This window comes from Muntiacus reevesi, chromosome 13, assembly GCF_963930625.1.
Source record: "Muntiacus reevesi chromosome 13, mMunRee1.1, whole genome shotgun sequence".
In the NCBI taxonomy this organism is placed as follows: Eukaryota; Metazoa; Chordata; class Mammalia; order Artiodactyla; family Cervidae; genus Muntiacus; species Muntiacus reevesi.
In genome coordinates this window covers 55,128,414-55,147,876 of record NC_089261.1, presented here as the reverse complement: position 1 = coordinate 55,147,876, position 19,463 = coordinate 55,128,414, and the positions used below count along the sequence as shown (strand labels likewise).

Below are 19,463 nucleotides of genomic sequence, written 5' to 3'. Positions count from 1 at the left end.
ACCATGGATCTATTTTAGCTCAGAGGCGAGCTACTATCTAGTGAACTCCATTGTTATTAGACACTAAAAATAGGAAGAGACTGGAGGGTGTTGAGATTGGGATAAGGAAAGGACAGAAGCTCAGGGGACAACGTGAGATGCTACCCATCCTCATTTCTGGGAAATGAGTAGACAGAGCAGCTCTAACCTAAATGCTGGCCTCACCACAAAAGGTTTTCAGAAGAGGTCCCATAACAATCACTCACTGGACAAAAAAGAGGTCAAAGTTTCTAGAAGAGCTATCAGGATATGAAAGGCCAACTTGGGAACAATATACACAGCACCACAGCAGAGCTGGATCATGGCAGCCTGGCTTCAGTTAAGACACTGCTGTGGACACAGCGGTCTCTGGGGGCAGCACTCACTTCCAATTGCGCTGCTGACCTATGGCATGAAGATGTTGTACATGGTTTCCACATACATGTCATCTGGCAGAGGCTGCTTCTCACTGCCAGGTTCAAGGAATTTATTGATTGCAGGGATATTGCTTATTTTCACTATGTACTCCTGAAGGTGAAGGAAGGCAGTTTTTTTCTTCTAGAGCCAAAATGATCTGGAGTAGAATTATGTCTGCAAGGCTTAGCTGATTGCCAACAAAAAACCTTTGTCCATGACTCCATAAAACCTTTTCACACTCAGGAAAGTATCCAGTTGTAGCTTCTGGGCTATGTTAACCACTTCCTTTTGCTGATCATCTGGTTTGAGGTAAGGATACATTTGATAAGCAGTTCCAGAAGATCCAGGGTCCCCTCTACATACATGTCAATCAGGGTTCTCTCCTTGAGGTCTTTGCCAAAGAGACGGTGCCAATCTGCTGTGTAGTGGAGGATGCTCTGGGTCTGCACCAGCTTCATCCCATCAATTTCAGCCATTGGTACTTGTTAGAAGAGCAGATGGTTACCATCTTGCAACTTCTGCAACTGTTTTGTTTCTAAAAATTCTTTGTCAGGGTGGAGAGGGAGGTGGGAGGGGGGATCGGGATGGGGAACACATGTAAATCCATGGCTGATTCATGTCAATGTGTGACAAAAAAACACTACAATATTGTAAAGTGATTAGCCTCCAACTAATAAAAATAAATGGAAAAAATAAAATAAAATAAAAATTCTTTGTCAAACTTGACTCCGTCAGCATCTTAAACCCAGATTCCATCTGGCCTTGTCTGTTTGGATAGTGGAGCTTGGGTTTCACAGGCATCATGCCCTTTCAGGTTTTCTGGCTCCACTCGGAGTGACCAGAACTGCACAAAGGCACCCAGAGAGCAGTCTTCCTACTTCCTCTTTTGTGGCTGTGGGTTGGGGTGTGTGTGTGTGTGTGTGTATGTGTATGCTTGTATGTATGTATGTATATCACATTTTCTTTATTCATGCAATTTTTGATGGACACTTAAGGTGTTTCCATATCTTAACTATTATAAATAATACTGCAATGAACATGGTGGTGTAGATATCTCTTTGCAATAGAGATTTTGTTTCCTTCTAATATATATCCAGAAGTGGAACCATCATATGGTGGTTCTATTTTTAATTTTTGGAGGAGCCTGCATACTGATTTCCATAGTGGCTGCACCAATTTACATTCCTACCAACAGTGCATACAGGTTCCCTTCTCTGCATCCTCTCCACCACCTGTTATCTATTTTCTTTTTGATGACACCCATTCTAGAATGTGTGGGGTGTCTTTCATTGTGGCTTAGATTTCCTTTTCCCTGATGATTAGTGATGTTGAGCACCTTTTCATGTCTTCTTTGGAAAAATATCTGTTCAGTTCATCTGCTTATTTTTTAATTATTTGCTTTGCCTTTTCTGTTGGGTTGTACAAGTTATTTTTATATTTCAGACATTAACCTGGATGTCTTCTTTTATCATGAAAGCAGAATCATATGCAGAAGAGGGCAGAGAGGGCAGGCTGAGCAGAGTGGTGGAAGTTTCAAATAGATACCAAACAAAGTGGCGGAAGTTAGTTTCTAGAACATTTGAGAAAAATTAGAAATTCCAGACCTTGTGAGGGCCAGCCAAGAGGGCCCAAGAGGACCAACTTCAATAAAATATTATATAACAGTCAAACTTCTTATTGCTGTTCCTTGGAGACCACTTTCTACTAGAAAGATCCCTTTGTCTAAATGGGAAAAGAATTTGAAAAAGAATAGGTGCAAATATATGTAAAAAAATAGAAATAAAATATGGGAATCTTTTATTTTAAAAAATAGTACTGAAGTTATAACCACTTAACATTATTTTCAGATCTTTATCTAACCTTGAAAAGTTGAGTAAATCCAATGAAAATGTAGCTAATTGGAAGTGCCTTTAGAGACTGTACTATTAAATGAATTGGAAACATAATTTTGTGTACCGCTTTTCTTGGTTAATTAGGTGTTAGAAAAGTTTCGGCACTGATTACAAGTCTAGTCAACTTCCTGAAATAATTTAACATTTTAAACAATTAATTTAATTGGGTTTCTGTGATAGCATACAAAAACACTCTGATCGTGTAGGTTAATTTAGGCTTGTACATAATATTATAATAGCCCTATTTTTTAAAAATCTGATTTATTTAATTTCTGGCAGTGACTGTAGTTTTAACAATTACCTAACTTGAACAACTGCATTTAGTTTTTCATAATAAATATTTAGAAAGTAAGTTCATGTTAGTAAGTTACTCAAGTTCTAGTGAGCTAATGCATGTAAAAAACCTTTCTTTTGGAGGTCAGGAGAGAGAATCTCTATTAACTCATCAGTGTAAGAATGTCCTTTCTCTGTTCAACTTGTTTGCTGGAAAAATTAATGACATATGAATCTAGATAATAGTTATCTAGGCAATAAGGAAGAGATTGAAACTAAAATGATCACTGGCCAAAAATAAGTCTATTATTTGCTGAATTTTACTTATTAAATAATTGAGAGCTTTAAAGGTTTATTTTCCTGAAAAGTTAGTAGACAATTAAACCCTGAAGAAATAGGGGGATTTTTGTGACAATCTGTGCAAAGAAATAGACTAATCTAGCATTCTCCATGTTTTAGCTGGTAAAGATGACATATTGCTTTTCTTTCTCTACATCTCTACAGCAGATGCTGCCAACAGCTGGGATTCCAAGATTAGTTTGTCCAAAATATTAAAGCATGTCATCCCACCAAAGTATTAAATTGACCCAGTTTTTGTGGCTTTCAGTAATTATACTGTTCTCAGGAAATTGTGATTTAACACTGTTGGGTTTGGGACTAAATCTGCCTACTCTCATTCAATAATTGTTAAAGAATAAAGATAAACTTCTGATCTTTTAGATTTGATTCATTCCAGCAAAATGTAAGACTAAGAAAACTTTATTATTTAGCCATATTCCTAACTCATTTTTTTAGTTTGACTACTTTTCTATATCAGGAAGCATTTCAGCATCCAGATTAGCCAATTACTTTCCCTTCTTCCTGTCGTAAATGTAAATCAAATTTAACATTAGTTTCCACTCTTAAGCTAGGAGAACATTTACTATGCTTTATTATGGCAAAATGTGTTTATGTCACATAAGCACAATAGATGGTTCGCATTAATCCATAATAAGTGTTTGGTAATTTCATAGCATATAGAAACAATAGCACAAATTCACAGTAATACTTATTTCAGGTATTTTTTGGAATGAAGTCTCTATATAACCTGAAAAAAATGTGGTTTCTCTGCAACTCAAAATTCCCAAGGATTGAATTTTGGAGTAAGATTTACATTTTTCTGATACGCTCTTTCAAATTTTCACAATTTATTTTGTATTTCACCTTTCTCTAATGGTGTGTAGAACAAATATGAAGGTTTCAGTTTGACAGATGATTGATACAGCTATGTATATTGTCATTATTGGTGGCAGTGAGCATACCTGGTTGCAAAATACTATTGATGACAAAACTTATCTAGCCAGATTCCTCATCTGTGAACAATCTTCAGTGACCTGTAGTCTCAACTTCTCTTGCCAGTTTCTGTTCATCTTAGACCTTACCTCTAGGGAAAATAGTTGAGGTCATGCATAATGTTCCTATGCAAATTGATATTCCAAAGCATTTCTGTTCAGTTCTCTGACTGGCTAGAAGCTAAAATTATGCTATGTGAAACCATTGACCTAATCTTAATAAGAAGGAAATTAATCATTCTCATTTTTTAAAGGTAATGATATCTTATAGGCAGCTAGATGCTAATCTATCTTTTTCTAAAGCAATACCTCATGACTTAATTACCTAAAGTCAGTAAGATATCTACTAAAATATGGCCACTTACTTACAAATTTTATATATACATTCAACTCCAAAGTATTTTGTATAATAAAGCATTATTCTTGCATCCCATGATCACACAGTCTCATAAGCACTGAACTGTAGTCACTTGTTCATATGTCTATTTCTTCCATATATTCAACTTTATAAGTTCCTTAAGGGCAAAGACAATGCCATGCTCACTTTTGTGTCCCCCTAGTTAGCAGAGCACTCGCTCATTAAATGTACCCAACACTCTTTTGTAGAATACCTTAATGACTTTGAAATTTCCTCTCAAATTACTATTCTTATGTTCCTTCATATTTGGAAACATGGAATAATTAAATTTAACTTAACTCAGCACCATGTCAGGTACCTTTTCTGCCATTAGAACTCAGGATTTTTTTTTTTTTTTGGAGGATTTTGTTTCTCTCTTCCAATTCTCTCTTCCAATTAAAAGTGTTAAATCCCTCTCTCCTTAGTGCATATTTCCCAGAGTCATAATCAACCCTCAACTATTCAAGCCATTTTCACATTTATCTCCAAGCATAGAAGTGGTAAAATTCAAGATGGACATAGAACATCAGAGATGACCAAAGTTAATAAAATGATGAGTGAAGGTCTCCAACAGCTTCCAGAAACCCAGTGGTGGTAATTTGCATTTTATTTGATTATTTATGTGCTGATTGCAAAGGTTCTGGTTACACAGAAATAATTTCAGATATTTCCCAGCAAATATGAATTGAAAGCAGGTATTTTACCCTTGTCTCAGCTTCTTCTTTCTCCTTCCTAAGTCATGCCTAATAGGGTTGTCTAGTTTTGTTCATATTATTACAAGGAGGGGACATCGAAAGCATCCATTCTTCCCATCAGAAAAGACAGGGAGAATTAGGCCAGTTGTTCCCTGCATAGCAATGGAAAGTGTTCCATCATCTGTTTTCTTGATGGATGGGAAACCTTCCTGAACTTCTCCAGTCCATTTCACCCAGGAGAGATGTGCTCTGAAATCTTATCTGATATTAAAGTCCACAAAAGGTGATTAAGCAAAGTTCATGACTGTCCATTAAAATGCACAAATGTTCTATTAAAGAAAAGAAACCCCAAATGAGATCTTTATGGGCATGCATATTCATGAAATCCTACCAATTTCAAGAGTTTTCCACATGCAGTTAATACATTCACCTTCAGCCCCCTGTTTTATAACACCTCATACAGTGTTTGATACAGACCAGTTCAATGTATTTTTCAGAATTGATGGAAGAAGTGAATGGATGGATTTGCTGACTCAGCAATTCGTCTTCCAACTCAAGCCCCTGTTTTTAACAGAGATATTTTATTTTTATTCATGTAAGGCTGATTTTCCTGTGGTTTTATATTGGATACCATCATCTCCCTTGAATACTTTCCTGACTTTTACAATGCCTGGTTTGATGGTGTGCAGCTGAAACCCAATTACCAATTTAAAATTAAAAGCTTTAGTAAATCAGTTATTTTTAGTTTATTATTAAACAAAAGCTTTATTTCATATTTCCATGGATTGGAATCTATAGCTTGATGTGACACGTTAAGGTAAACTCATCCATTCAGAATATGAGCTTAATTCTAACTTCAATTTGAAGATACTTGTGATAATAGTTCTTATAGTTGTATCTTAATTTATTTTTACTTCTAAATAGCAGGCTATTAAGTTAATAAACAAATGTTAATTAAGCATCAATAATGTGCAGCAATGTTATGGATATTTGGGGGGAAACAAATGCAGTCCAACAAAAAAATGAATTCTGACCTCAACAGCCATATCATCGAATTCAAGTAAATGGCCAGCACTCATAAAACAAGCAGACATATTGAAAGATATTCTCAGAATGGAAGTAGTTATGTGACACACATTAAAAATGTCAAAAGAATATGAAGGTGGAAGAGGATGAAAAAATCATTTCTTCCTTCCTTTCTTCCTTCTTTGTTTCATTCATTCATTTATTCATTCTTTTATTTATCTAAAACCTGGTGAATACTAGGGGCTTCCCAGGTGATGCTAGTGGTAAAGAACCCACCAGTCAATGCAAGAGATTGTGGGTTCGATCCCTGGGTCATGAAGATTCCCTGGAGGATTGCATGGCAACCCCCTCCAGTATTCTAGCCTGGAGAATCCTATGGACAGAGAAGCCTGGCTGGCTACAGTCCATGGGGTCACAAAACTCAGACACAACTGAAGCAACTTAGCATGCATGTACGATGAGTACTAGGACCTGAGAAGAAAAGGATTAATAAATAATAGTCATTTCCCTTCTAGAGTGCACTGTGTATTAGAAAGAAAAGCTGTATTAAGCAGAGAGAGAATATCAGGAACAGTTCTTGGGTACGTGGAACCTGAAAGGGTGAGAATTTGGATTGATGGAAGGTAAAGGAGAAGGCCCTCGAAGCATAAAAAGCAGCATGTGTCATGTTAGAAACACTAGTTCCTCCAAGGTTTCCGTCATGTCTTTGATGTTCAGCACTCAGCAGGCAGGTAGCCTATGCCCAGAAAATATATGTTGAGCTAATTAGCAGCATGTTTCTAGGGCAGCAAGGAGACTGACCTGAATGAAGTTTTCATTTTGAAAACTAAAGAGACATGTGTAAAGTTAGTATCTTGGTTGACCTAACTACAGAGGTGCCTCTAAGCTGAGAGAAGAGAAAATACTTGCTGCAGTACTCAGCCTGCTTTTGATCAAGGAGTGATGGCACAGGCGTGGTTATCAATGAAGATAAATGTGGCTCTCGTGTGTAGGCTTGATCACGTGAGAGCTAATCAATAGGTCTGGGCAAGATCCAAACCAGGGACTTTGGAAAGGTCACCTATTGGAGAAACAGTGACTGACCATCTGATTCACTTATGTAACTAGGCACTGAATTTCAGGGTAAGGCCAGCAGCGTGTTCATGGGGAAACCGAGGTCAGGGATTATTGCATGAGTAGGTGGATGAAATTAAGCAGGAGGATGAATAAGAAGCAAAGGTTGGGGGCATCTGAGTTCTGAAGGGTATCACATATCTGGCTGATTCTAGTGGACATGATATGTATGTCATGGGCGTGGTGTTTATATACATGTGTGTAGGTATGTGTGTATTATGTAGCTTGGGCCATGAATGTGCCATCTTGTACCATAGAGTATTATATGTGCAACTCCAGGATTCAGAAAGGAGAGTTATCAAGCTATGGGATGAACACAGATTTGCAGTGTGGAGGAACCAGCCTTGTGGAGTGCAGATTACTCTCAGTCAACTCAAGGATAGACTGAAGCTTCTTTTTAAAGATGAGATCAGTCTTGTTAATTTACTAACTGGTTCTAATCAGAGTGCTCAGAAATTCATAGTGACCAGTGTCAAATTATGCATGGAGATAAAGATATAACAGGGTCCCCTTATCAACTCTAGTTTAGCCTTTACATTCTTGCTGATCACAAGTCATCCCTAGAAAAGTTAATCAGCTAAGGATTGCTGAATGAGTTTTTTTTCTTTTTAAGTTAACTGCTGATCCAAAGCAATAAGGATTTCTCTTGAGCTCATAAATGTGTGACATGCTGAGTAAGCACCACATTCCCTACCCTCATGGTTCACTCTGCCAGGTGTAATAGCCCCCTGGCTACTCATGTCTGCATCCTTCAAATGTGTGTATCCATTGCCATTGGCTTTGACCTGCATGCTAGCTTAGGTCCTAACCCAGAAATAAACAAGAACCAAGATCAGAACCTGACTCAGAATGGAATAAATAGTATTGCTTGTTCCCCACTGACTTTTCCCCTCATTGCTGAGCAAAAGTTGATAGCCACTTCACCTTCTAGAAGTTGGGTTTTCTGAAGGTGTTATTAAGGTCAAGGACAGCATTAAGCTCCGTTTAATAAAGATTAGACTTTAACCCACCAATGTCCAGTTACTCTCTTCAGTAGTAGGCTAATGACTGCTATTGGAGGGGGAGAAGAAGGAAGGCCCAGCCACCTACTTTTCTGATAGGTTGTCGTTGTGTGTATGTGTGTATGTGTTTCTAAACCTGTCACGTGGCTGAGGGGATAAACAAAATCTGGAGGAAGATCATATTTCTCTTGCCTGAAAATGGGGCGGGGGAAGGCTGGAAACATGAAGAACTCCAGCCAGTCTTCATGCTTCCACTGTCTTCTCCCTGCTAAGCAGGCGATCCTCTTCATGATTTTAGCAGGAAAGAAAGTGGCGTACGTCCCAGTCATACCAGCAATCCTAACTAAAAGAATCCCCTACATGGACTGGCCTCATGAATAAAAAGTCACCAAAATGAGAATGGATTTTGGCTGGTTATTTTCCTCTGAGCATATGCTTTCTTAGAGACATGATGGAAAATGGCTTGTTTAGAAATCAGATACTCGAGGTACATCTTCAAAAATGTTTGCTACTCATTGTTAGCATCCTAGCTCCAAGATAATTATCTTGCTGGTAGTTAATAATATTTCTTAATTATCTTCTAAGAAGTGAATTATCACCTTCCCTCCCTGTAGGCCACTCCCTGTTTCATATCCTGGGCCCACGAATGGATTTGGGGCCTTGTTGCTAACGTCACCCTCTGTTAATATTTGCTATTTATGTCCTTTGACCCAGACTGATTGGTCCTTTAGTCAAGTGATTGTTACACCCCTAATTACGTGGTACTGTTGATTTCAGACTTCAGGGTACATGGGACCAGCCTGACCTTTTTGTAGAATCTTCTGTTAGTTCAGAATTTGCCACGGGGCTCATTTTAAAGCCTCAGATAACTGAAACCTAATCTTAGTTTTGTGAGGTGACAGGCACGTATACCTAACCCTTCCTGGGCTCTCTCTCCCCGAAGCTTGTCCCCAGAGTTCTGGTGATTTCATGAGGAGGAATTCCTACTGGATACCAGAATTCTGTGGGAAATCATAAAAAATGAATTAAGTCTTTGGAATCAAATGGAATTTCTAGTCTACCTCTACCATTTTAATATTGGATGTTATTCAGTATCTCTTACCAGAAGTTTCCTCAGCTCTAAAATCTGAGTCAATAATATTGATATTATGTGGTGGTTTTTGAAGGTTAAATCAGCTAATGTTCATGTATCAGGTGAATATAAATAGCAATCCTCAGTCTGCCTCTGGGTTGGCGTCCTCTCTCTTCCTCCCTCTTTCGTCCCCTCTCTGCCTTTCTTCCAGACCTTCTGCGATGTACTGAGGACACATGTCCCTCAGCTGTGTCCAGCTCGATGCAACCCTTTGGACTATGGCCCATCAGGCTCCTCCATCCATGGGATTTTTCAGGCAAGAATACTGGAGTGGATGGCCATTTCCTTCTCCTCTCAGATAACTCCCAGTCTAGTATGAGGAAGAGCAATGTAAATCAGTGACTTTAATTTCCTCTGTCGATGCCTTAGAAGAGAAGGAAGCAGTGTCCGGCAAAGCTCAGGGTTCTCTCACCACCGGCCTGGCAGGATCTGCTCTCCAAAAGATAAAGAACAGACTGAGTCTGCTCAGAGTCTGCTGCTGAATGTGCCTTCAGCAGAATATCTGACTGTGCATGAATCATGTATTAGTTACATAAGCACCTGCTCTGTTTCTTCCCCCCAAAACATCCTCCCAGTTTGTGTGCCCTCCACCCATTTAAGTGTTTAAGACTGTTTGCCACACACAACACAACTGTTCGCTATATGATTGTTGATCTTAATCAATGAGCTCACTTTAGTTTGTTCTTCATGCCAGTGAAGATCTCTGTACTGGCTGCAAAGGTGACTTTTTTCTCACAGCAGAGTTGTGTAACCTGACGTATCTATAAAGGAAGAAGAACAATGGCTAGGTGGAGAATGTAAAATCACCCTCTTATATACCCTTCTGTTCATGCTCTTCAAAGATGTGATTAAGAGCAGTTGATCCATCCTTTATATGCCTTTGACATAAGAAAGATAGCATGCAATACTACTCATCTTTGATCAAAACGTAAAGTTTCTCTCATCATGAGTAACAGGAAGAGAGTTGAAAGCCTATCTCCTCTACAGAGCTAGTCTAAAAATTAAGAGAAATTCTTTCCTCCTTTTTCCCTCAGTAACAGAATTTATCCACAGCATTAGCTGGAGAATTGCCTCACTTTTCAGCTTATGGTCTGAAAAATAAGGTTGATGGTGGTGATTAAGGCATATTCAGAATAGGGACTGTTTTGTTTGGTTATGGGCTTCCCTGGTCACTGATAAAGCTACCTGGTAAAGTTCCCTGCTAAAGAATCCACCTGCAATGCAGGAGACCTGGTTCAGTTCCTGGGTCGGGAAGATCCTTTGGAGAAGGTATAGGCTACCCACTCCAGTATTCTTGGGCTTCTCTTGTGGCTCAATCAGTAAAGAATCTGCCCGCAACGTGGGTGACCTGGGTTCTATCCCTGGGTTGGGAAGATTCCCTGGAGGAGGGCATGGCTTCCCACTCCAGTATTCTTACCTGGAGAATCCCATGGACAAAGGAGCCTATAGTCCATGAGGTCACAAAGAGTCGGATAGGACTGAGTGACTAAGCATAGCATTGCACAGCACACTTTGGTTATATGATCTAGAATATAAACTTCTCACCAAATCTCAGTGAGTGATGTCACAAACTCAACCTGCTTACATTTCTCCAGCAGTGCCTCCTGGAAGTGATGAGCTTTTTAGGTCTCAAGATTTCCACTTCATTTTTTCAGGTACTAGGCAAAAGATGATATAGTTTATGGATTTATCAGCCTCCATTAAAAGCAAAGGAAATGTGCTTTTAATTCTTAGGAGGAATGATCTGTGTTTCGAGAAAAATTTGCTATGATTACTTGTGATTAACAGCATATTTTCTACTTAAGATAGAGGGTTATGAAAAGCAAGTATGATTTATTTAGGAAAGAGGATAGGATGTGATTTTGCCAAATTGCAATAAATTTACCAAGAACTTTTGTAGAAACCATGTCATTGGGCTCCCACTGGAAAATCACCTCATTTCTGAGCACCTAAAAAGCTTATTGAAATTTCAACTTAGTGTTCCCAGTTGTTTTTTTTAAATAGTTTAATTTTTATTTTGTATTGGGATAGAGTTGATTTACAGTGTTGTGTTAGTTCCAGGTATACAGCAGAGTGATTCAGTTATGCATATATGAAGTTATACGCATGTTCATTCTTTTCAGATTTTTTCCCCATGTAGGCTATTACAGAATACTGAGCAGAGCTCCCTGTGTATACAGTTGGTCCTTGTTGATAATTTGCTTTATTCATAGTGTGTATCTGTTCACCTGAAACTGTTCTGAAGACTTGGTGGTGCCCACGGATATGCATTTTAATTATCTAGGTCATTCTGTTAGGATGATCTGAAGACCACACTTTAAGAACTTTTAATTCTTAGAGTCATCAAATTCATAGCAACAGGAAGTACAGTGGTGGTTGCCAGGGGTGGGTGAAAGGGTGAATGGACAATTCATGTTACAGGGTACAAATTTTCAGCTTAGGAAGATGAAAAATTGCTGGAGCTGGATGGTGATGATGGCTGCACACCAGTGTGAATGTATCAATACTGAATGCCACTGAACGGTATGCCTAAAAATGGTTAAAATGGTCAGCTTTATGTTATATCTATATTATCACAATAAAAAGAAAAACAAGAAATTTGAATGCAAGCAGAAGTCATTATTTTAAAATATTGGTGAATCTTTGCTTCCACACTAATTATTGATAAAGAAAATAGATATCTCCAGTGTAAAATGTAATTTGTGCTCAATTATGGGTCCATGTTGTACGGTAGTTCATCATTGCTTTATGACAGGGCAAAAACAATGACCTAAATAGAAAGATCATAGCACTTGATTTATGCTTTAGTAAGAGAAAATAGATTTCTTGTCTATCCATAATTTGGCCAAACGAAGGGGGGTATTAGAGTCGTTCAGTCTGCATGATTGCTCCTCTTCCTACTGTCCTCAAGTGTATTCATCTGATTTTGCCTCACCTTGGTTTTGCAATAAAGATCCATAGTGATACTCATGCTTTTTTCAGGACAGGGTGTGGGCCAGTGTGGGGAAGAGCCTGAACTGCATTATTGCAATGGTGGATAAACTGATCGAAAGAGAGAGCAGTGGCGAGGGAGGCAGCGACAGCAGCAAAGATGCAGAAAAGGACTCTTCTCCAGTGGACTCCATCATAACTCATCCAAAGGGTAAGGAGTCATTTTTTTTCCCAATCATTGACTGAGTAAACAAAATGAGAAAGCCAAGATAAAATGAGATAGAAAAATGAGGAGTCAATAGTGCCTTTGATGAAAGCGCTGATCGTGTGCTTTTCCACTGCTCTGGCTGGGGTGATGGAAGGCTATTTATCAAATTGCATCTTGGTTGTGTTTTCAGAACTGCTTGCAATGCTCATTTTTTTTTTTTTTTTTTTTTTACTACATAAAAACCCTCTTGAAAGGAGAGCAGTGTTTTCTTTTAAAGAGTCTGATATAGTTTAATCTACTTTTATACACATTCCTCCAAAATTTTATTAGGAAGAGAAACAAGCATCTGAAAACACTTAGAAACTTTGAGGACTATCAGGATGCAGCATCTTAAAAAGGTTTCTGAAAAGGTGATATGGTAAAATGCTGTTCACCTTATTCCGAGGGAGTGAGTTTGTGAATTATTTCAAAAACATATAAGAAGTCTTAATACCATATAAGAAGAATATGTTTGTGTGTTATTCCAAAGACATTCATGAAGCTTAAATTTTCATCGATACATGTATAGGCACATAGACTGATGCATACATATGCATACACATGGGTGTGTGTGTCACTATAGACACACACACATATTTATGTATAGAGACAGAGAGAGATACTTTCAAAGTATGTCTTATTACAAGGTTGACTACCAAATATGGCATCTTTTGTTAAAATTTTTTTGTTAATTTGATTAATTTTGACAACAAAAACTAAGATAGATACCTGCACTTCTCTGTGATAGAAAGACTTGCTCCTAGAGTTATTCCAGCCAGATTCTTAAGTGTTTGGAGATAAAAAGTGCTACCCTACCCTCTTCTAAAATCTGCTTTCCCTTTTCCTTAAGGAAAATGAGTATGAGAAAATATGGCTGCTTATCAAATTAAATTGTTTTCTCAATTTGTTTTCCTGATTTTTTATTACTCACAGCTTCATCAGGAGTTTAATTACAGGAACCATCAATCTTTCATCACCTGATTAACAGTAGAGCCATTTCTAAATCACATTCGTCAATAGTGGCTTTCTAAAGTTTTCTTATTGTAGATGTTTCTCATCCTCCATAGTACACTCACTTAGGTGGAAAGTTTACACTGATTTTTTTAATGTTCTACTTGATTTAACTGTATATGAGGATTTTCTTTTTAAATAATATCAATTTTATTAATGAAGCTGGTCCAGATTCATAACTTCACATGAATCAAAATGAAAGCCTATCATAATTTATGTCAAAAAGAAACAGTATACTTCAGTTTTCTTTAATTGAATATTTCTTGACCATCAGCGATGAGCCAGGCACTGTGCTGTGCTCCGGAAAATGAGGTAAAGAAGTAGAATCCATATTAGTGATTTGTTCTGTCCATTAACTGTTCAAGGCACTTGGGGCAGAGTAAGATTAAGAGGTTAAGGGAGACTGAATTTTGCCACATTTTTTGATGTTCCAGAAAACTGTTTATTGATGAGAACAGAGTTCCAAAGTATTGGAAATTGTGCATTTATTCATATCTTGTATTTTATCAGAAGATCGTATCTGTGCAATCAGTTTCCATTTAAAAAGTAAAAATATTTGGTGGGTAAATCATTTGTAAAATTAGATGAATCACCTTCATTTGAATGTAAAATATTGCTTGGATATAGCCTAAAAACCATGTAGAATTTGCTCCTAAAGTGAATTCATAACTAGATCAGTTTTGTGGATAGTTGGAGTCAAATTATAACACAGTGTCTTATAATTTATTTCATTATCTTTATTAACTTTTATTAATATCTTATTTTCCATGTTTCAATCATTCTTTTTTGAGTTATAAACTTTTTTAGGATATAAGACATTGTTTCAATTAATAAAATAAAATACATACTTTGGTCAGAAAATTATTTAGTATTGGATAATGTATTACTTAGTATTAGATAATGTAGTATTATCAAATAATTCTAAAGTTAAAGCTGTTAACATTTTATGTGTTGGATGATTGTGTATAGAATGCACAATAGAAAGTTTTGGTAAGGATACTGGTTCATAAAAGGGATGATTAACAAATAAAAGTGTGATGTATTGCAAATGAATGTGTTCAGGTATACTTAAAATATATTAAATATGTGGTGGATGTTATTGCATATTTGATGTGGGATTGTTAATCAGTTATTTAAGTAGAATTATTTTTATTAAATAATAAAAATGATAATTATTATTGATTTATTTTAATCTTCCTCTTAATTTAGGAAAAATGCACTTTTAGTTTCTACCCTGAACTTTGTCACATTAAACAATGCAGCAGAGAAATTAATAATGGCTTTCTGAACTATAAAGCAAACAAGCTAAAGTTGCAGTTTACATATACTATCCCCTTAACTATTTCAGAAAAACAATATTTGAGATAAGTTCAGTTCAGTTTCTCAGTCGTGTCTGGCTCTTTGCGACCCCATGAACCACAGCACACCAGGCCTCCCTGTCCATCATCAACCCCTGGAGTTGACCCAAACTCATGTCCATTGAGTCAGTGATGCCATCCAGCCATCTCATACTCTGTCGTCCCCTTCTCCTTCTGCCTTCAATCTTTCCCAGCATCAGGATCTTTTCAAATGAGTCAGCTCTTCACATCAGGTGGCCAAAATATTGGAGTTTCAACTTCAACATCAGTCCTTCCAAAGAACACCCAGGACTGATCTCCTTTACGATGGACTGGTTGGATCTCCTTGCAGTCCAAGGGACTCTCAAAAGTCTTCTCCAATACCACAGTTCAAAAGCATCAATTCTTTGGCGCTCAACTTTCTTTATAGTCCAACTCTCACATCCATACATGATTACTGGAAAAACCATAGCCTTGACTAGACAGACCTTTGTTGGCAAAGTAATGTCAAAGTAAAGCTTTTCAATATGCTGTCTAGGTTGGTCATAACTTTCCTTCCAAGGAGTAAGCATCTTTTAATTTCATGGTTGCAATCACCATCTGTGGTGATTTTGGAGCCCAAAAAAATAAAGTCAGCCACTGTTTCCACTGTTTCCCCATCTATTTGCCATGAAGTGACAGGACAGGATGCCATGATCTTAGTTTTCTGAATGTTGAGCTTTAAGCCAAGTTTTTCACTCTCTTTCACTTTCATCAAGAGGCTCTTTAGTTCTTCTTCACTTTCTGCATAAGGGTGGTGTCATCTGCATATCTGAGGTTTATTGCTATTTCTCCTGGCAATCTTGACTCCAGCTTGTGCTTCTTCTAGCCCAGCATTTCTCATGATGTACTCTGCATATAAGTTAAATAAGCAGGGTGACAATATACAGCCTTGATGTACTCCTTTCCCGATTTGGAACCAGTCTGTTGTTCCATGTCGAATTCTAACTGTAAAATGTAAGCATCTTTGAACATGAAAATCTTTAACTACATCTCAGAAATTATCCTCTAAGTCAGATTGCTGCAAGTGGAATTATTTTATAAGGAAGAATTACTCCTTCTCTCCCATGTATTTATTTATACAATGACTTGTTGATATCAGTGTGGACTCATGAATATTTACTTTATTCTTTGGTTTATATGCCTCTAATGTTGTTATTTATTTGGGACTCAAATTGTTCAAGGGCTAGCTATTAGGAGCTCTTGGTGGTCTTTTGGTAGCTTCTCTTGCCATAGACTATGTCTTTAGTTTCTCACTTACTTTCTTACTTTTACATTTTATTCACTCTCTTATTCTCTGGTTTCATAAAAAACTTATTCTAGGTTCATCTACATTTGTCCTAGCTTGTGGTTCAGCTATTTTCCAAGGAACCCTGGTTTCTTTTTTGGAGAATAGCATTTAGAAACCAACATTTGGTTGGGTGGGGATGTTTTAATGGTTCTTTGTAACAATAGGTACTCTGAACAGCAGTACCTACAGACACTCTTTTACCTTACCAGCTTTAGATATTTTCGGTGATTCCATGCCATTTTGGACAGAAATCATCATATTGTAGTTTCTAATTATTTGTGTCTTGATATTGTGGTGCAGCAGTAAAGAATCTGCCTGCCAGTGCAGGAGACTCGAGAGATGCTGGTTTGATCCCTGGCTCAGGAAGATTCCCCTGGAGTACGAAATGGCAACCCACTCCATTGTTCTTGTCTGGAAAATTTCATTGACAGAGGAGCCTGGGAGGCTACAGTCCATGGGGTTGGAAAGAGTCAGACATGACTTTACATGCATGCATATACACATTATATAACTTTTTAAATACTGTATTTCTAAATAATATTTTTGGTAATGAAATTCATTTCTTCAATAACACCACATTTATCCTCAGTGCATAGCTGTGGTGGAAAAGTCATTACATTATTTTCATTCCACAGTTAATTAATAAATTGATTTACTGAGTGATTTGAGTCATATGAAGTTTATTGTTATGTGTGATATGCTAAACACTGATAGGCATTTCTTGCCACTTCATCTATGAGTGATTATTTTCCTAACATTAGAGAAGTTTTTCCCTTAGAATTCAGTTCTGCAAATATTTTAATCAATAAAATAATTGTGGTCGATTTCTGACCAATTAATCAATCAACTTAATATAATTTTGTTCATGTGCTTTTGACTGTTGTGTTTTATGTTGGGATATGTTTTGAAATCTCATAATTAACCTTATGATTGTTGGTTTTTCTTTCATTACCATCATCTTGTATTTTTACATTATAATCATCATGTTTCTTTGTTGGTTAAACAGATGGTCTTCTGAACTGTTGCTACATTTTTTCATTTTTTAATGTTCCTCTATAACTGCAAATATTTCTCTTCTCAACTTGTAGATTTTTCTCTTTACAGTGTATCAATCTAATAATGTTTTAAACCTGTAGTTTTGAAGGTTTTTTATTTTAGATCTAGAATTTTTCGCTATATCTTACTTCATAAATTTTTTTTCAGGGTTACTGCAAATAGTGCTGAGAGAAGAACATCTCTCTGTGCATTCTGAGAACGAGTAACAGAACCACCGTTCCAAACGCTCATGCTGTTGCATATCCATGTGTTTTCTTAACAAACGAGATTGTCCTCTTATTTTTGTACATTTAAACATACTTATAAGCAGGTGGCCCCGTTGGTAACGAATCTGCCTGCAGTGCAGGAGATCTGGGTTTGATCCCTGGGTTCGGAAGATCCCCTGGAGAAGGAAATGGCAACGCTCTCCAGTATCCTTGCCTGGAGAATCCCATGGGCAGAGGAGCCTGGTGGGCTACAGTCCATGGGGTCACAAAGAGTCAGACATGACTGAGTGACTAACACTTTCATGTTCACTTTTCAAAGGTATAGCGTCAAGTACAGTGCAACACAGGACTGCCTCCCTGCTTTTACATGCTATTCTATTAACGATATTTACGTTTTTATTAGCTATTCCCTTGCAGCTCAGCTGGCAATGTGGGAGACCTAGGTTCAATCCCTGGGTTGGGAAGGTCCCCTGGAGAAGGGAAAGGCTACCCACTCCAGTATTCTGACCTAGAGAATTCATTCGACTATACAGTCCATGGGGTTACAAAGAGTCGGACATGATTGAACAACTTTCACTTTCACTAATAGCTCCATTGAAATCCATAAACCTTGCTGAATTGGACCTATACCTCAGGCTTCTCAAAATTCAAGTAATATTTAAGCATTACTCTGTGCTAGACATTTTGAAATATTAGGGGCACAAGAAGATTAAGACCCAGTGTGTCTCAATTTTATCGAGGAGATTGATGTCTAAGCCTATGACTGTAATATAATACACTTTTGAGTACAAGCTGAAAAATACCTGTTTCCTTCATCCATCATGCCTACTGCCCTACTAAGGTTTATTTTATTCACATGTTGTAAACATTTCCTATCTACTCACAGAAGCGACAGATTAGAATGATGAGAAAGCAGAGCTAAATATAGATCCTTGAGGCACATTTCAAAAAAGAATTGCATGCATTGAAATACACTAGTTAATCACTATTCTGGGAGCATGTGTTCATCCAGCTGTATGTTGACCCATTCATGTTATTAGATGGCCTGTATTTCTCTGTCTTTCACAAGGGTATCATGAAGTGCCCTGTGAAAGGCCAAATACCCTATGTCACTGAATACTATGTTTTCCTCATCCACACAGCTGTAAGTCCTGCCAAAAAGAAGATGAAGTTCCTGTGACGTAGTTTTTCCTAATGAGCCCAGGTTGCCTTCACATCATCACTTTTTCTTCGTACAAAGGGGGTAAACATCAGGCCTGTCACAGACTTAGTTCACTTACTAGTGGTTAGTCTCATGTCCTTTCCCAATTCATAATTTTCCTTTAACTTTCAGACCCACTCGTTATGGGACCTGAGAATTCACTTTTCCTCCCACATCTTTTACTATATTTCCAGCTGTCTCCAGTTAACAAAATTGTCTGATAACTACCAAGAATTTATTTTATTTCAATAATTTATTACCATTTATTATCCATAGCTTGCTAGTGCCAAAGATAAGTCATCTGAAAAAGGCATCCCATCCTCCAAATAGGGACAAATCCAAAGTTTTTCGTTTGTTTTAAGCAAATCTACCATCTTTTATCTTCTATCTTTGGTTGACCACAATAACTATCTTCCTAATACACTGGAAATAATTAATGACTAGAACAATTAATCAGTTGACACAACTATATCTAAAATAGTTCATGGCATTAGGCCTTATGGAAGAGACACACCAAATACATATTAGTTGAAAAACAGAGGAAGATCCTTTCATTCATTCAATAGATATTATTTGAACATCTGTCCTATACCAGGCACTGTATCTAGAAACACATTCAGTCACTGCCCTGTTCTTGAAGTCTGGTGGATAAACAGTTTTATTTGAAAGAAGACACACAGAGATTTTCCAAAGACAGCTTCTGCAAGATAAAGAACATAGAAGAGGAAGTATGCATTTGGGAGTCATTAGCAGATAGTTAGATGAAACTGGAGAAAACGAAAAGAGAAAGAATAGGAAAAGATGAGCAAAATCTATCTTGCTGAACCTTGGGGCATGGAAACTGCCTTC

General features: G+C 37.4%; 1 protein-coding gene and 1 pseudogene across 3 annotated transcripts in view; one reads left to right on the top strand and one right to left on the bottom strand.

Annotated features, from left to right (window-relative positions):
- The window catches only part of INPP4B (inositol polyphosphate-4-phosphatase type II B), an 838,347-nt gene that overhangs the window by 714,827 nt on the left and 104,057 nt on the right, over positions 1 to 19,463 (top strand). For all 3 annotated transcript variants that reach the window (XM_065904252.1, XM_065904253.1, XM_065904254.1), the window contains one exon: positions 12,278 to 12,437. In XM_065904252.1, coding sequence (XP_065760324.1) covers positions 12,278 to 12,437 — 160 coding nt within the window. The remainder of the gene's footprint in view (positions 1 to 12,277; positions 12,438 to 19,463) is intronic.
- On the bottom strand, positions 424 to 1,239 carry LOC136145696 (glutathione S-transferase A4-like; annotated as a pseudogene).